Source organism: Scomber japonicus, chromosome 7 (assembly GCF_027409825.1).
Source record: "Scomber japonicus isolate fScoJap1 chromosome 7, fScoJap1.pri, whole genome shotgun sequence".
Taxonomy (NCBI): Eukaryota; Metazoa; Chordata; class Actinopteri; order Scombriformes; family Scombridae; genus Scomber; species Scomber japonicus.
In genome coordinates, this window is record NC_070584.1 from 4,508,776 (window position 1) to 4,524,277 (window position 15,502).

The 15,502-nt window shown below is 38.4% G+C and overlaps 1 protein-coding gene across 1 annotated transcript in view; it reads left to right on the forward strand.

The window, feature by feature from the left end:
• Positions 1 to 15,502, forward strand: part of mcf2l2 (MCF.2 cell line derived transforming sequence-like 2) — a 128,904-nt gene that overhangs the window by 15,606 nt on the left and 97,796 nt on the right. The window contains exons 3-10 of the mRNA XM_053322313.1: positions 819 to 933; positions 3,861 to 3,951; positions 6,497 to 6,616; positions 10,882 to 10,998; positions 11,374 to 11,523; positions 14,564 to 14,688; positions 14,782 to 14,896; positions 15,217 to 15,336. Of these exons, the coding sequence (XP_053178288.1) occupies positions 819 to 933; positions 3,861 to 3,951; positions 6,497 to 6,616; positions 10,882 to 10,998; positions 11,374 to 11,523; positions 14,564 to 14,688; positions 14,782 to 14,896; positions 15,217 to 15,336 (953 nt within the window). The remainder of the gene's footprint in view (positions 1 to 818; positions 934 to 3,860; positions 3,952 to 6,496; positions 6,617 to 10,881; positions 10,999 to 11,373; positions 11,524 to 14,563; positions 14,689 to 14,781; positions 14,897 to 15,216; positions 15,337 to 15,502) is intronic.

Below are 15,502 nucleotides of genomic sequence, written 5' to 3' on the forward strand. Positions count from 1 at the left end.
TTCTCATTCCTTCTCTCAGCTCTCTCAAAACAGCCAAAATAACAACTCTTACCTTAAAAAAAAAAACAAAAAAAATCCCTTTCTCAGCATTACTTGGCTCTGGAGTTACATAAGTTCAACTGTGGGGTGAACACGAGTTACAGTTTATGTAACCCCTCATGATCAGTTTTGTCACATTCCCCTTCTCTCATAGTTACAGTTACTCAACTGTAACTATGTTCTAATGATAAAATATACAGCATGTATACAACAGGAGGAATCAGAGGCTGGTTTCTCTTTAGCTAAAGCACACAAACATTGTGATCCGTATATTGTATATGATGAGCTTGCTGGGACAGGTGTAGGTCAGTATGATGTACTGTATGCAGCACTTCTCTACAAGGTCAATAATGACGTGTGTGGGCGATAGAGCAGAGAAAGTGAAATGTGTGTGTGTGTGTGTGTGTGTGTGGGGGGGGGGGGGGGGGGGGGGGTTATTTCTATATTACATGTCAAAAAATCTGCACTTTACACATTACTGATTTCTAAAATGACACACGTCTTCCAGTAATATAACATCATTATATTTCAGTTGAGAGGATTGTTAGCTCAATGTCGCCATCTTCTGTGTAAGTGAGGTGCTACAGATGGGAACATGCTTTAACTGTGGCAGTGCTCTAATGTCGAGCCTTTTTCAGGATTTATAACACTTACAGTATCACAATATACTGTATATGCTGACCTTAAACCTACTTAAAGAGGAAATTAATGTTAAGAAAGATGAAGAGGATGGAAAAAACTAAAATTCAAAGTTCCGTGTTTGTGTTTTTGTGTTGCAGGCGGGCGAGGGATAGACGGCGCCCCCATCATCACCTTTCCAGAGTACTCAGGCTTCAGTGAAGTGCCAGAGGACGACTTCCTCAATGTAGTTACATACCTGACCAGCATCCCCAGGTACTCACACAAACTGTCTTCACATCGTCACACACTGCTGCTCTTCTACTCTAGTCTACATTCATGACTAACATTGTGCAAGACCTCTATTTGGCCTCACACACACACACACACACACACACACATACACACACACACACACGCACACACACAGTCCAGCGTTACAAATCATATTAAACATGACATGATCATTTGCTGTGATGGCTGAACATACAAGCCAGGTCAGGATGTGATGATTTCTATTACATTTACACTGATGGGCGTATTTCCAGTCTTGCCATTAAACAGTTTAACAGAGGGACCATATAAAATCAAGATTTATTGTACTGCAGTGGTATGGCTGGAAGAACAAGTCGAGGTGTCCTTAGGGTAAAAACAAGCTGCTGCCCACCCTTTTTATCACACTCCAAGCAAAGTGTACAGTTTTTCTATTATGGATCACCCATCACACACAGTCATTTAGGAAATTGCAACATATAAACATTTAAACAGAAAAGTGAAATTACAAAGGTCTTAAAGTTAGATTTCTACCCTTATCCTGTCAGTTGATGTTGGGCTTTAGTGGTGCATATTTCTAAATACACAAAGCACACACACTGTGAGCCTGGAGCTTTAACTTTGTTAACAGTTGCCCGGTTGGCAATCTAGGCTGGACCAGTTGTTGTGGCAGACTGTCCTGATGGTCTGTTTACCTGCAGTGATGAGAAGAAATCATCTCCCCGCTAAGTGATGAGTGAGCTGTGATAAATACAAAATACCATGAAAAACAGACCATATCTCTAACAGGCATACAGAGGAAACAGCCATATGATCTATAGATAGCATTGTGTTCTCATATTCAACAAGTTGCTCATTCCAGTCAATGCTGAAGGCATGGAGCCATTCAACATAGAGTGTACTAAATAAGTCAAAATCACATTTTATTGATCACATATTACAGCAGCACAGAGACAGCAAAATAGGTACACAGAAAGAAATATTTGAATTAAATGAATAACATGAAAAATAGAATAAAGAAATAAAGAGATGACAGATGAATACATGAGACTATACAAAAGAACTGTGCAAAACAAATACAGGCAGCCTAATGTATGTGTCATACAAGTATGCGTATAAATGATAAACCCAATATATATTCTTTCAGTGAATATATCTTTCAGTGAATGTATTCAGTGACACAGATAATATATTGTATATGCAGTAATATACACACTACACCGAAATAATAGGCTACAATATTATGAAATATATAGATTATAAACAAAAAAGAATACCATGATATAATATATAATGTAAAAAAATACAATAATGATAATTATAATAATAATAATAATTTATTATTTATCAAAAATTGTGTTTTATTGTTGGTTTCAAAGTTTGATGTTCAAGTTGAATACTGTGTTTTTCTTTAATTGTCAACATAGCCTGTTATTATAGCACAAGCTAAACTCTAAACTAAAGTTAGCATGGATCATAATGTTAACTAAAGTTCCAGTCATTTACAGTGAGCCAACAGGACAATATAACAACAGGACTGTGTACAATAGTTTCTTAATTTTTAAACAGGCTCATTTGTGTTAACTGTGGAGCTAAATGCAGTTCCTGAACTTCCTGGAACATTAGCACATAGAGGAGAACCTATGGTGGTTACCAGGCACGTGCACACATAGGGCCCTAGGGGTGCTTGAGCCCCTGCCATTTTTGCCTCGTATTAAAAAGTTCCCTCTGTGTGTGTTGTTGTTGTTTTTTAAATAATATTAATAAATTCCTGTTATGGATGTAAAAAAAAAAAAAAAAAAAAAAAAACTCTACTACTACTACTGTACCCCTTTTCTTGTAATACGGGGCTGTGTGTGTTGAGCCGCTGCTCCTCTGTCCGTTGCGGCTCTGCTCGGTCACAGAGCCGCCAGAGAGAAGAGAAAGAGAGAGAGAGAGAAAGAGAGAGAGAGAGAGAGACCATGGATAACTGAGGAGACGTGACAGTGGAGCAACGTGAACCTGTGAGTTATGGTCTAACTCTCCGTCCACTTATTCAACGTGCTTAAATATGTTTAATATTTCAGATAAAGGCTCTATTTTAATCAATGTGTCAGCTTCTATTTTTGCCGGACGTGGGAGCACGGCGCATCAATGTAACACAAAGCAGATCGTGCGGGACAGGAAATCGTGTACAAAATACAAAATAAAACACCGGGTTAATTTTCAAAATAAAATGCACCGTGTTCACGGCGGATCATATTTCACTACAGGTCTGAAGTACAGGTCCGAGGTTTAGATATAAAGTTTATTGTGGCTTTGCTACTACTGTGTGGGCTAACAAAATAATAATAATAATAATAGTAATAATAATAACATAGTAATTTCAGCATTCTGGGGATATAAGCTGTAGGTTATCTGTGTTTGAAATAGTACCATCTGTATTTAAACTTTAAATAGCCTAATAATAAACCAGTGTTTTATTGCTTTGCATGTCTTCCAAGCCTATGATAATGTGAATGAACTCATGTTGACAATAATTTGTTGACACAAAATAAATGGCAATTTCATATCACTTTCACCTACAGGACACACAGCTAAGTAGTTAGTTTTCTATTAGCACTTTATTTTTTAATTTTACATTAATTTCCATATTGTGTAATGGACGGGGGAAAAAAAATTGGCGTGCACTTTGCTCTGGCCTTTTCTACCTTTGAGCCCCTGCCCCTCAATAATCATGTGCACGTCCCTGGTGGTTACAATGTGAGAGATAATGATGTTTAGGAGCAGTCAGCCTCCATCTGCTCACACGCACACACACACACACACACACACACACACAGACACACATACACACACACACACACACACACACACACACACACACACACACATGCACGTACAAAGCAGCAGACATGTGATATATCCCCTCTTCCTCCTCATGTCTCCAGCTTGGATGCTGCCAGTATCGGCTTCATCATCATCATCGACCGACGGAAGGACAAATGGAGCGCAGTGAAGGCTTCTCTATCCAGGATTGCAGTAAGTTCTCTCAGACATCTGAACACCATGTCAATAGATCATCATTGCAAACCCACGCAATTTAAACACAAGCGCAACCAGATTAAACACCTATTGAGGTAAGTGCAGAATAATAGTACAGAACCCTGCAGCCTCTAGCTATAGATACAATAGTTAAACATCATCGTGTGGATGTTAATAGCAGGTTTGAGTGGTCTCCAGAATAAACAGATGTGTGTTTTTCACCTATGTCTAAATGAGACCCTTGTAATAAGATTTAACTATACTACATTAACAGCAGAATTTAGTGGCATCTTGCAGAACAGACTTGGTAGAAGTAGTAGAAGTAGAAATATAATATTCATAAGTACTATGTTTTAATTAGTGTAATCACCTGAAAATAAGAATTGTGTTTCTGTTACCTTAGATAACCTTAGAATGAGCCTTTATATATGCATAGACAGCGAGCCCACCATGTTGCACTGCCATGTTTCTACAGTAGCCTAGAATGGACAAACCAAATCTTGGCTCTGGAGAAGGCCTTTTGCATTTTTTGCGAGTTTGACGGTCACCACATACATTTTCCTACATGCCTGGAAAAGCCGGGTTATTCATTTGGTTGCAATCTGCAATCTCACCACTAGATGTCACTAAATCCTACACACTGCAACTTTGAGTGTTTAGGCACATCAAACTAGCAAAAAGGCTAGAAACTGAACTCATTTGTATTCTTATTATTATCTAATTGGCTTACATGCAGTTGGTTGCATGCATGGTCCAATACTGTGTCTACATCTTTATAACTCTTCACACAGTCAGCTTTACCAGCACACTGCTGGGCCCTCAAGCAGACAATTATACAATCAGACACTCTGAGATAAAAACACTAGCAACATGGTATGTCTGTAATGAGTGCATCACATTCCAATCTATGTTTTTGATTTACTGCTAGTGTGAGAAAATGTGTATTGTGTAAGCAAACTTTTCATTATATAACAGAAAATGTATTTAAGCTGCTCTATTCATACACATTAATGTACTCATACGGGGGAAAGGTAGTGTGTCTAAGTCATTTCCTCCACCTCTATCTAAAAGGGAAACAGGAAACTTGTTGTTAAGTGTTAAAACCCCCTTCTTTATATGTGAAACTTCAATGCATAAAAACTGATGCAGAGAGCTTCTCTCTGCTCTTTCCTGCAGACATCACTGATATCTTGATGTGCTTGAGCTTTTTGAAAATGCTTCTAACAAACCTACAGAAAGACAGATCCCTGTAATTGTTCATTATTGCACAGACTTCGACCCTGATTATAAAGCACAGGAAGATGTGTAGGTCTCTATGGAACACACTCCAGTGTATCCTACAGGAATGAGTCATAGAAATACAAGAGGTTTTCAGTGGGCTTTATTTCTGTCAGCTGTTCTTGTGTTTGGTTTGAATACAGATTTATTGCAATGTGGTTTTGATTTGACAGATTGTTGCTCGTATGAGTGCATTGACAGAATTTGAAGTGGATATCTAAACACGTGTAAAGTGTGCTGCTGAGCTACAGAGGTTTGTGTTTGACTGAGTAAAGTATTCAGGAAATTTGAAGGCTGCAGTCACTGAATCCTTTCAGTGTAGAAAAAAATGCAAATGTATCACAGTGTGTTGCTGTTGGTGTTGACTCTGTGAGGAGTTTTGAAGGTGCGTATTCAGTGTTGAACCATGCACTGTGTATACTCATGAGGAACTAAATAGGGAATTTTTAGATCTAAAGAAGGATTTCCAGGTTCCAGGTGAAATCTATAACTATGTTTTATGTATTTATTATAGTAATTTCATTTACATAATTTGTAACATAAGTGTTGATTTTACTAGCCTGCTTCACACTGATGGTAGTTGAATAAGATCTATTGAGTCACTTTGAGATGAACTCTTTAACCCCCCCCCCCCCCCCCCCCCCTCTGTCTGTGCTGTAATGTATAGTATTTTCCTCTAGAGGGCAGTGTGTGAAAAATTACTTTTAAATTGCAAACCCAGCCCGCCTTTTTCTACACAAGCAGCCAATCAATGCCAACAATTTTAAAGTGTACTCTTGTGAGTTGCTGTGACGATCTGGTTAAATTCACACAATGAATAATGCAAACACTGCAGCCTCTGCTATTGTGCAATATGATGGATGAGATAACTAATCATCACAAGATGCAGGACATATATACCCAAATGTTAAGAATGGATCACTGTGGTGGTGGTGGTGGTGGTGGTGGTGGTGGTGGGTGTGATGTTTTAAAATATTCACTGACTCTGTTTATGTGCTGTTTTAATGATAAATGACAAGCAGTATAATTTAGATTATGGGTGATTATGTATTATGAGTCAGTGCACAAATATGAAGAAGTGAACTCATCTCCACTGACACCTGCTGTCATACGCTGGTCTTTAAACAAACACACACACACACACACACCTCTCTCAGTGTATTCAATAAGGTTAAATAAAATCACTGAATGAATGACTAGATGGATGGATGGATAAATAGATGGCTTACATGTGTACTGTATGTTGACATGTTGCATTCTCTAGGGGGCGTTTCCAGGGAACCTGCAGCTGGTCTTGGTGCTAAGGCCATCCAGGTTCTTCCAGAGAGCCATCGCAGACATCGGGATCAAACTGCACAGAGATGACTTTAAAATGAAGGTACCGGTAAGCATGCTTCAGTACCAACTCAATACATTCCATCTTTCCAATCAAAGGGAAAACATTACTGTCATGGTAGAAAAGATGAATGCATGAAGATATAAATGGTAATGAAGAGCTACAGATGTATGGAGTATATCTACATCATTTTGACATGACATCTTCATCATGTGTACTCAGCATGCAACTGCAAGAGTCCACCAGTTTCACCACAGATCTGAATCCCAGGTCATCATTTGTTACATCAGCATGTACATGTGCAATCAAATACAGTATTCAGGATATATATTCAATACATTTCACTTTGGAGAAGTTATTTTTTCCTTTCTTTTAAAGATCTCTGCCCCCAGAGGGAGGGATGTCTTAATGTCTGTGTGTACGTGTCTTTGAGCGGATACTGAGTCCTGCCTGTGTGAGGTCAACCTTAACCCAGTTGTTAAAAATCCCCTACAGACGTGTTTATACATATATATATATATATATATATATATATATATATATACAGTCAAGCCCAAAATTATTCATACCCCTTTTGGACATGCCACTTTTTGTTCAAATGTAAAATTAAAGCTGACTGAAATATTTTTTTTACCACAATGATGCCTTTTGTACATCGTCTTTTTATCTTCTTGGAGACGCCTGTGTCACTTCCGGTCAAAAAACAACTTGCTGGTTGAATAAAAGTAACTTTAAGTCAAAATTTGCCAGGGGTATGAATAATTTCGGGCTTGACTGTATATATATATATATATATATATTTCCATTTTAACACTGCTGTCTGAACCACCAAATAACTGCCATAAAATTCCAATTCTTTGAGTTTATTGGACCTTCTGACAAATCATTTAAAAAAATAAATAAAATAAAATAAATAACATGTATATAGGTTTTGTTTTGTTTCATATTTGATACATCTGGAACTTTTTCTATGTAACATTTTTTATTTCAACATTTTGAAGCCCTTAAAGGTCCTGCAAATAGCTCATATCAGCCACAACATGAAATGCAATACATTGACAGTTGACAGATTTACACATAAATGAGCTTCTTTACCTGCTCTATCTACTATCTATTTGATACACACAATAGTTTTCAACAGGAATTCACCATCAAAAAAGTTACAAAATATTTAACGAATCCAGTAACTATTCCTATTGAAGTATCACAAACTATTTGAATGTTTTTCTTCCAAAAATGCCTCAAATAAAAAGGTCCCCTAGTGGTTTTTTCAATGTACTACATGTATCTGATCATGTACATCAGGTTTTTCAGTGGAAAAAATTATCACACTGATGATGTAGAGCTCTTTAAAATGCATGTATCAAATATGATTCACTTGGTGTTACAGGTTAAATAACAATTATTATCTGACAGGGTTTTCCCAATAACTATATGAATATACTTTTTCCTTTTTCTTGTTTAGTACTCACCCACTCTCATCTGACAGATCTGCTAACTTAACCGTTGCTTCGCAAAAACATCCTGTTTCTTGCACAAGCAGCAGTGAACACAAATGTACTGATAACTGGTTTATTTCGTGTTGGTGACATGCTGGGTCACAGCTGCTGTTCAAATCCTACTTTAGTGTGTGCTCGCCTTTTTTAAAAACAGTTCTTGTCCTCTGATATAATATCGGGGTGTGCAGTAGGGGAAGGGGACTCGAGTCACATGACTACAGTTGGAAATATCAGGACTAGATATAAGACTTTTGTGACTGAAGATGAGGATTTGAAACAGATGACTCAAAAGCACTTTAAAAATAAAATAAAACAGAGAATTGACTTCTGCTTTTGAAACATGAGTGAGTGATTTCTGGTACAATGCATGCAACCAGCAAAAGGCAAGGCAGGAGACATAGAGGGGGTTAGCCCAAACATAACATTTCCCCAGAGGCTGAAAGAAAGTGAAATAGTTCCCTCAGTATTCAGTGGAAAAAGCAACTCTAAATACACTGGATGTTTACCATTCACATAAAACCACCTGCATCTCGTTTTTGTTCAGCAGCAATAACAGCTATGAGCGTAGCACCGTAGCTGTGGTTCCATCTTGAGCCAAGCTGCATATTCCTGCTTCTCAAAACTGGTATTTTCATGCAAAAGAGCGGAACATAACATGGAGAATTAGAGGGAGGGGGAGAAATATGGCTTTTACTACAGTGAGTGGAGCAGTTTCCAGTGTTTCAGGCTTTTCTCAATGTTCTGTGTACACACGGTATACAATGAGACAGCATACAATGAAACAGCCATAAGTCAATCCTGGGCTCCGTCAGAGCTTTTTAAAATCATAAGCAGCTAAAAGTCTAATGAGAAGCACCTTTAGACAGATGCTGAATATAGAGATAAAAGGATATACATGGAGAGATGGTGAGACCCTCCTGAATGGAGGGCTTAACATTGTGAAGTCAAAGCTTTTGTCACTTTTTCCACTTTAGGGACCTTTAAAGGTATAGCGCTATATTATAATTTTTAGAGCCTCACTCTTCATTGTTATTCATTTAGGAGGCTTGTTACTGATTGCCAAAAAATGCCAAATATCAGTAAGATATATAAATGGTAAGCAGGCTGCAACATTATAAGGGTTTAACGAAAATTAAACTCTTTTCATGACCACTTTCTTTGAACTGATTTAAACATTCATCATCAATGTTCCTGTGACTTGACATGTGACATGCTTGACTTGATAGCAGGGACTTCACCTACTTGTGTCTGACTTCAGTGACCTGTGATGTGCTTTGAGACTTGAATGTATGTGACTTTTTCCCACCTGTGGTTTTGAGACCCCATTTCGACAAAGGTTTCTGTTCTTATTTTTTCTCTCCTGTGGTTTCATACATACATATGTTGGTTTAACGTATGCTCCACACATCCTGTAGAGGTATGGTACCATTTGAGGTTGCTGTAACACTGGAATCATCTCCTGTACATCTGTGCATGCTCTAAGTTTTTCAAATTTAGCAAGCTCTCATTTCAATCGAATTTCTATGCAGACCATTGAAATAAATACATGTATCCAACATTACCAATAAATACAATACAACAAATCTCAGACATAGCTGCAGGTTGAACTTTTCTTTGTCAGAACTGATAGTAAACTTAATATCTTTAGGTTTTGGACTGTTGGTTGGACAAAGTTCGACCTTTGAATACATCACCTTTGACTCTGGGAAATGATGATTTTCATTTTTGCCACAATTTTCTGCTATTCTAATAAAAAGTATTGGCAGATTAACTGTTCAAACTATTCTATTCCTTAATTAGAGCTGGGGTCGGTGGCTGGTCAATACCTTTAAACTATTGACCAAAAACAAATCGATATCAAGTAGTATCAAAATGTCAAACAATACCTGCAATCGATCCTTTTTACACCCAGAGCTAGAAAATATGACTATTTGTATGGGCTTGCTCACAGCCAATCAATGCAAGCATTCTTTGATTAATAAATATTAATAATTTGAAGACTTTCAAAATGCATTTGTGTAAAAATTAAATAATTTCAATGTAGAGGAGTGGTGGCATTTTATACAATTTAATGCTTCTATTCACATAATGGGTATCAAATTATGTACTCAGTTGGTATCAGTATCACTTTAAGGGTACTTGGATTAGTACTGGCATTGTCATTTTTTAAACGATATCCAGCCTTATCCTTAATTAGTTTGAAACTGTGACACACTGTGAAACCTGCCAGTCAAGAAAGTGGTTTCAATGCACCAACTGGCATCTCGCCTACACACTACATCCTACATACTGCGGTATCTTTCAGTACTTGTATTGGTACTACCAAAGTGTAAATCACTGTAGGTCTATTTTGATAGTAGCAGGAAAGAAAAGTTTGGAAAGATTCTTTGACAGGTTTTTCCTCGACCCTTACATACTATTTATATTACTCATAATTATGAGTCAGAATATAAATAGTATGTAAGGGTCAAGAAAAACATCAGTACTTTGAAAACAGCTGTATAGTGTCCTCCAAAGTCTGAGACAATAACCAGAAAATCATCTATGGACTTAATGTGTATGGAAATAAATGCATCTTTTTTCTTTTTTTCTTTTTTTGTGCAGATGATACACATTTTTATATATGCAAATGTACACATTTGGTGTAAAGACTGATTAGTCTCTACACCAAAGAGACTAATTAGTCTCTACACCAAATTTCAAAGTACTGATGACAAAATGACAAAAATCTGAACATGATGAGATGTTTGACTGTTTTCTACAGAACAAACATCATGATCGAAAGCACTTACGAAGTGTTGGATGTGTTTGCAGATTGTGATGCTGAACTCTCTGTCGGACCTGCATGGCTACGTAGATAAAGGACAGCTGACCCGAGAGCTAGGAGGAAGCCTGGAATATTGTCACAGTCAATGGATACACCACCGAACTGTGAGTACAAATATGAAACTCAATACTGTAGGTCAGGCATATCCAAACTATTCTATAAAGGCTCATGTGCCTGCAGGTTTTTGTTCCAACCAAAACAACGCACATTTCGACCAATCATATGTCTGAAGACTGAAATCAGTTGATTAAATGAGTCAAGCCTGGTGTGCTCCTGCTTGGTTGGAATGAAAACCTGCAGCCACATGAACCTTTATGGAATAGTTTGGACATGTCTGCTTTAGTCAATACCTTCACCTGAAAACTGTCATCACTTTCCAGCCTATACATCAAACTTTCTCAATCTTTATAGAAACCCAGAATATAACCGGTACTTTCCAAAGTCTTTGCTTAGTCGCTTGTGTGGATATTCTTCTCTAGGCCATAGAGAACTTTGCTATGACGGTGAAAACCACAGCCCAGATGTTGCAGAAGTTTGGGACAGACCTGGCAGAGACGGAGCTGCCCAATGACGTCCAGTGCACCAAAGACCTGCTCGCTGCACATACAGACAAACACACCAACCTCAAGGTGATTCACTAGATTTAGTACACAAACACAGACAGTATACTGTATGCATTCATGACAACACACATGCTGTAGATTATCAGTTAGAGTTAAACAGACTGTAAGGCCTCTGTAGCCTGGTATTACATGTTTCTTGAGTGCCTTGAGTTTCAAGTGTCATGTGTCAACAAGCCTGAAGGTAACAAGTTCATGGGAGACTGTCAAATTGTTAATTTTACCTTGTCACAGCAGAGTAGATTCACTGTAAAATCTCACTGATTCTGGTGTGCAGTGACTTATTGCAGAGGGTTATGGTTGGTTGTGGCTTGTTTTTTGTTGTTGCCAAAGTTCAATTTGGACTGTTTGGTTCCCTCAAAGGTTAGCACTGTCATGATGGTTAACCAAAGAGGAGCACTGGGAAAGCACAGCACAAGCAGAAAACAAACACCGATGATACAGATAGAATCAGACTGAACCCATTTCTGTGAACTGTGCCTATATAAGAAAAAAAAAGTAAATGCACTAAAATCAGAATATAATCAGACCGACCAGGACACAGGTGGTAAGGCAGCAAAAATGCCAGTAAACTGTAAAGAAGTCTTCAAGGTGCCTATCTAAAAGCGACAGGAGTCTGCAAAGGAGAAATAAGTAGAGGCCATAGAGCACAGCAGCATCACTTTGAGCCACTACTGTCAAAGATGGCAGAGCACGTGGAACCAAAAGCAAAAGCAGTGCTGCAGAAAAAGGCAGTTATTCTTGGAATGTGCACACATAAAACCAGAAGTAGGCCGAGCTAACGTGAGCTGAACAAAAGACCAAACAAAACTGAAGTGCAAACCAAGATTGAACTAATACATTGATGGGGAACAGGTGACTAGACAAGGTCAGGCTGGGAGTTTGACTGGCTGGGAGGACACTGGAGACAGGGCAGGTGTGAAGGCTGGGGAAAAGCACTGATGACAGCACTAATGAACTTGATGAAGGGAAGGAGAGCAGGGAAACATGGGCTTGGGTGGAGTGCAGGAATAAAGAAGGGGAATCACATAGCTAAGTGAAAATCAAACCCCAGAAAACGCCCTCTTACACAACCCAGTATACTTTAAACCCTCCAAGAAAAACCCATGAAAATAAACCCAAGTAAACATCAGCTAACCAGTAATTCAATGCAGTCCTTCAAACAACCCTAATATCAATAAGCAAAACTAAACAACCAAAATGACTGGACAGCAGAAGTATAACACTGGAAACCAAGAGAACAAACACAAAGAGTCCAAAACTCATGAAGCCATGACAACTACAACATTCAGAGCAGCCTGCCAGCCCCTCATCACATTCTTACCCTCATCCTCACACATATAGACTGAAAGTAGCAGCTCTCTTTCACATCTTACAGTATGAGCTTAAGTTGAGTATAAGTTTGCAGAAATGTTGCACAGCTTATACCTAGCTTTGAGGTTTATTTTACAATGACCCGCATCCTGTCGTGCTGCCAATAAATGTGTTAAGAGGTCATAGTTGCTAAAATGGCTAAAAGGCTACAGGAAAGTACAGGGCCAATGATCAGATAACATATCAAATTGAAGTTTTCAAAAGTTGAAGCGTTAAATTTGATGCTCTAACGATTCCCCTTCTGAAACTATGTCATAAAAGAATGTTAACAGTTTAGTGTGAAACAAACAAAACAAATGACAAAGAGCAATTGTTTTTCCAAAGTTATTAAAGATATAGACATTAAAAATAGTTATTTAAAAGGAGATAAGGCAAAAAACTGTTTTGCAATCCACTTAATAGCCACAGCCCCTCCTCCTCGTCCTCCCTAAAGCTGCACAAAAGCAACATTAATAATAATCATCTTTTAACAAATGTTACAAATATAATATTTTAAGCTATCCACATACATTATAAGTACAAAGAATCAAACCATTACTGTAGATATGAACTACAAATACTTCCACTTGTAAGTATCCATTTTAATTTCTTTAAGTCTGCTGTTTTATATAAAACTTAAATTACTGCATACTAATTAATCAAACAAAAATCAATTGCATTTAGGTTCCCACTTTATTTGTAGAGCACTTTTAAAAATCATAAGATTACAAAATGCTTTAAGTGCAACTGAAGTTAAAGACCGTGTAAAGTGAACTCAAACATTTTCTTCTAAACACATTAAATAGGTCATAAATGTATTTATAAAAAAGGTGTAAAAACCCGCCCCTGCTGCTGTAGCGGTATATTCAGCACACATTACTACACTACAACTACAGTCTACAGTTAGCCAGTTAGCCAGTTAGCCGAGTTAGCCGCTGAGTTAGCCGCTGAGTTAGCAGCAGAAAGTTCTCAGATAACGTCCATGTTTCTGGTAGAGGTGGTGACTTTGATTGACAGGTGACACTTGGTAGCGGGCGGGGTTTCAGTGAACTCGACGGGCACTCCCACAGCGTTTGGGATCAGAGAAAGAGACTGAGTTTTACACAACTTTGAAGTCTAATTTCATATATTTGGCAATTTTTTTAATAATTCAAATTTGGCAGGGTGGTTAACAACACATTTTTCTGTGGTATGTCAAACTCAGAACACATATTTATTCTTACTTTACACAGACTTTAAATGAAACACATGCGCACACGCGCACACACACACACACACACACACACACACACACACACACACACACACACACACACCCACCCACATACCCACAGGCCTGTCACAACTACTTTTGTTGGACGATATATTGCTTCAGAAATAATCGCGATAAACAATATTATTGCCATTTGAAGATCATTTTATACCACTGATACAATGATAATATAGTAGCATAATAATGTAAGGAGGGGTGGGGGTGGGATTGGAGACTGGGTGCTACACTTCTGTAAAAACACAGACTGCCGTTATGGTTGGGGACAGTTATATATAGACATGATGATGTTGATTATAATGTTATTGTACGATAAGTTGATAACATAATTATTGTGACAGGCCAACACGCACACACTGTGGCCGGCTGTTGTTTGACAGATGACGTGAATGTTTTCTCTAATGCCTCTGTGTGTCTCTTAACTAGGATGAACTGAAGCTAGCTCTGAAGCAGGGCACCACCTTATTAGGCTGCATCAAGGAGCAGGCAGCCAAATCAGAGAGCCACAAACTCAACCCAGATGAGATGGAGAACCAAACCACTGTGGAAAGGTGAGAGATTTTACTTCTATACGATGTGACGCGGTCCTACAGGAACTCTCAGTGTGCGTTGGTGTGTAACGAAGGTCCTGTCGTCTGTTTCAGGCTCCTGGCCCAGCTGGATGAGACGGAGAACGCCTTTGAACAGTTCTGGTGTAAACACCATCTGAAACTGGAACAGTGCCTGCAGCTACGTCACTTTGAACAGGACTTCAGAGAGGTAGATCTGTAGAATCTGTCTGTGTCGCTGTCTATCTCTGGCCCTGTGTCTCCTCCTCATACAGATTCCAAAGACTTCAGCTTGTAAAATCACACAATGAAAAACAAACTGAGCACATAATGAGTGGATGAGTACGTTTGGAGGTTGTAAATACGATGACTCTGCTTCCCTTTCTTCTAAAAGTTCTGAGTTAGGTTTCTTAATTGGTCATGTTCCAGTGACCATGTGCCATTTTGTGCCACTGACTGGGATAATGAATTGAAACTGAATTTCACTTCTGTCTTTTCTTTGTCTCTGACCCCTGCTCTCTTCTTCTCCAGGTGAAAGTGTCTCTAGACAGTCTGATGGAAAGTCTAACCGACCTATCAGACATTGGAGACTGTGTGGCCAGAGTTGAACAGCTTCTGCAGGAACTGAAAGTTTTGGAGGAGAAAGCTCAGGTAAGTCCACACACACACACACACACACACACACACACACACACACACACACACACACACACACACACACACACAAACAAATAGAAAACTAACAATTCACAACTTGAATTAATATCAGTATTTTACAATAATAATAATAAAGGGTGTTGGAGTTAGCAAGAATGCT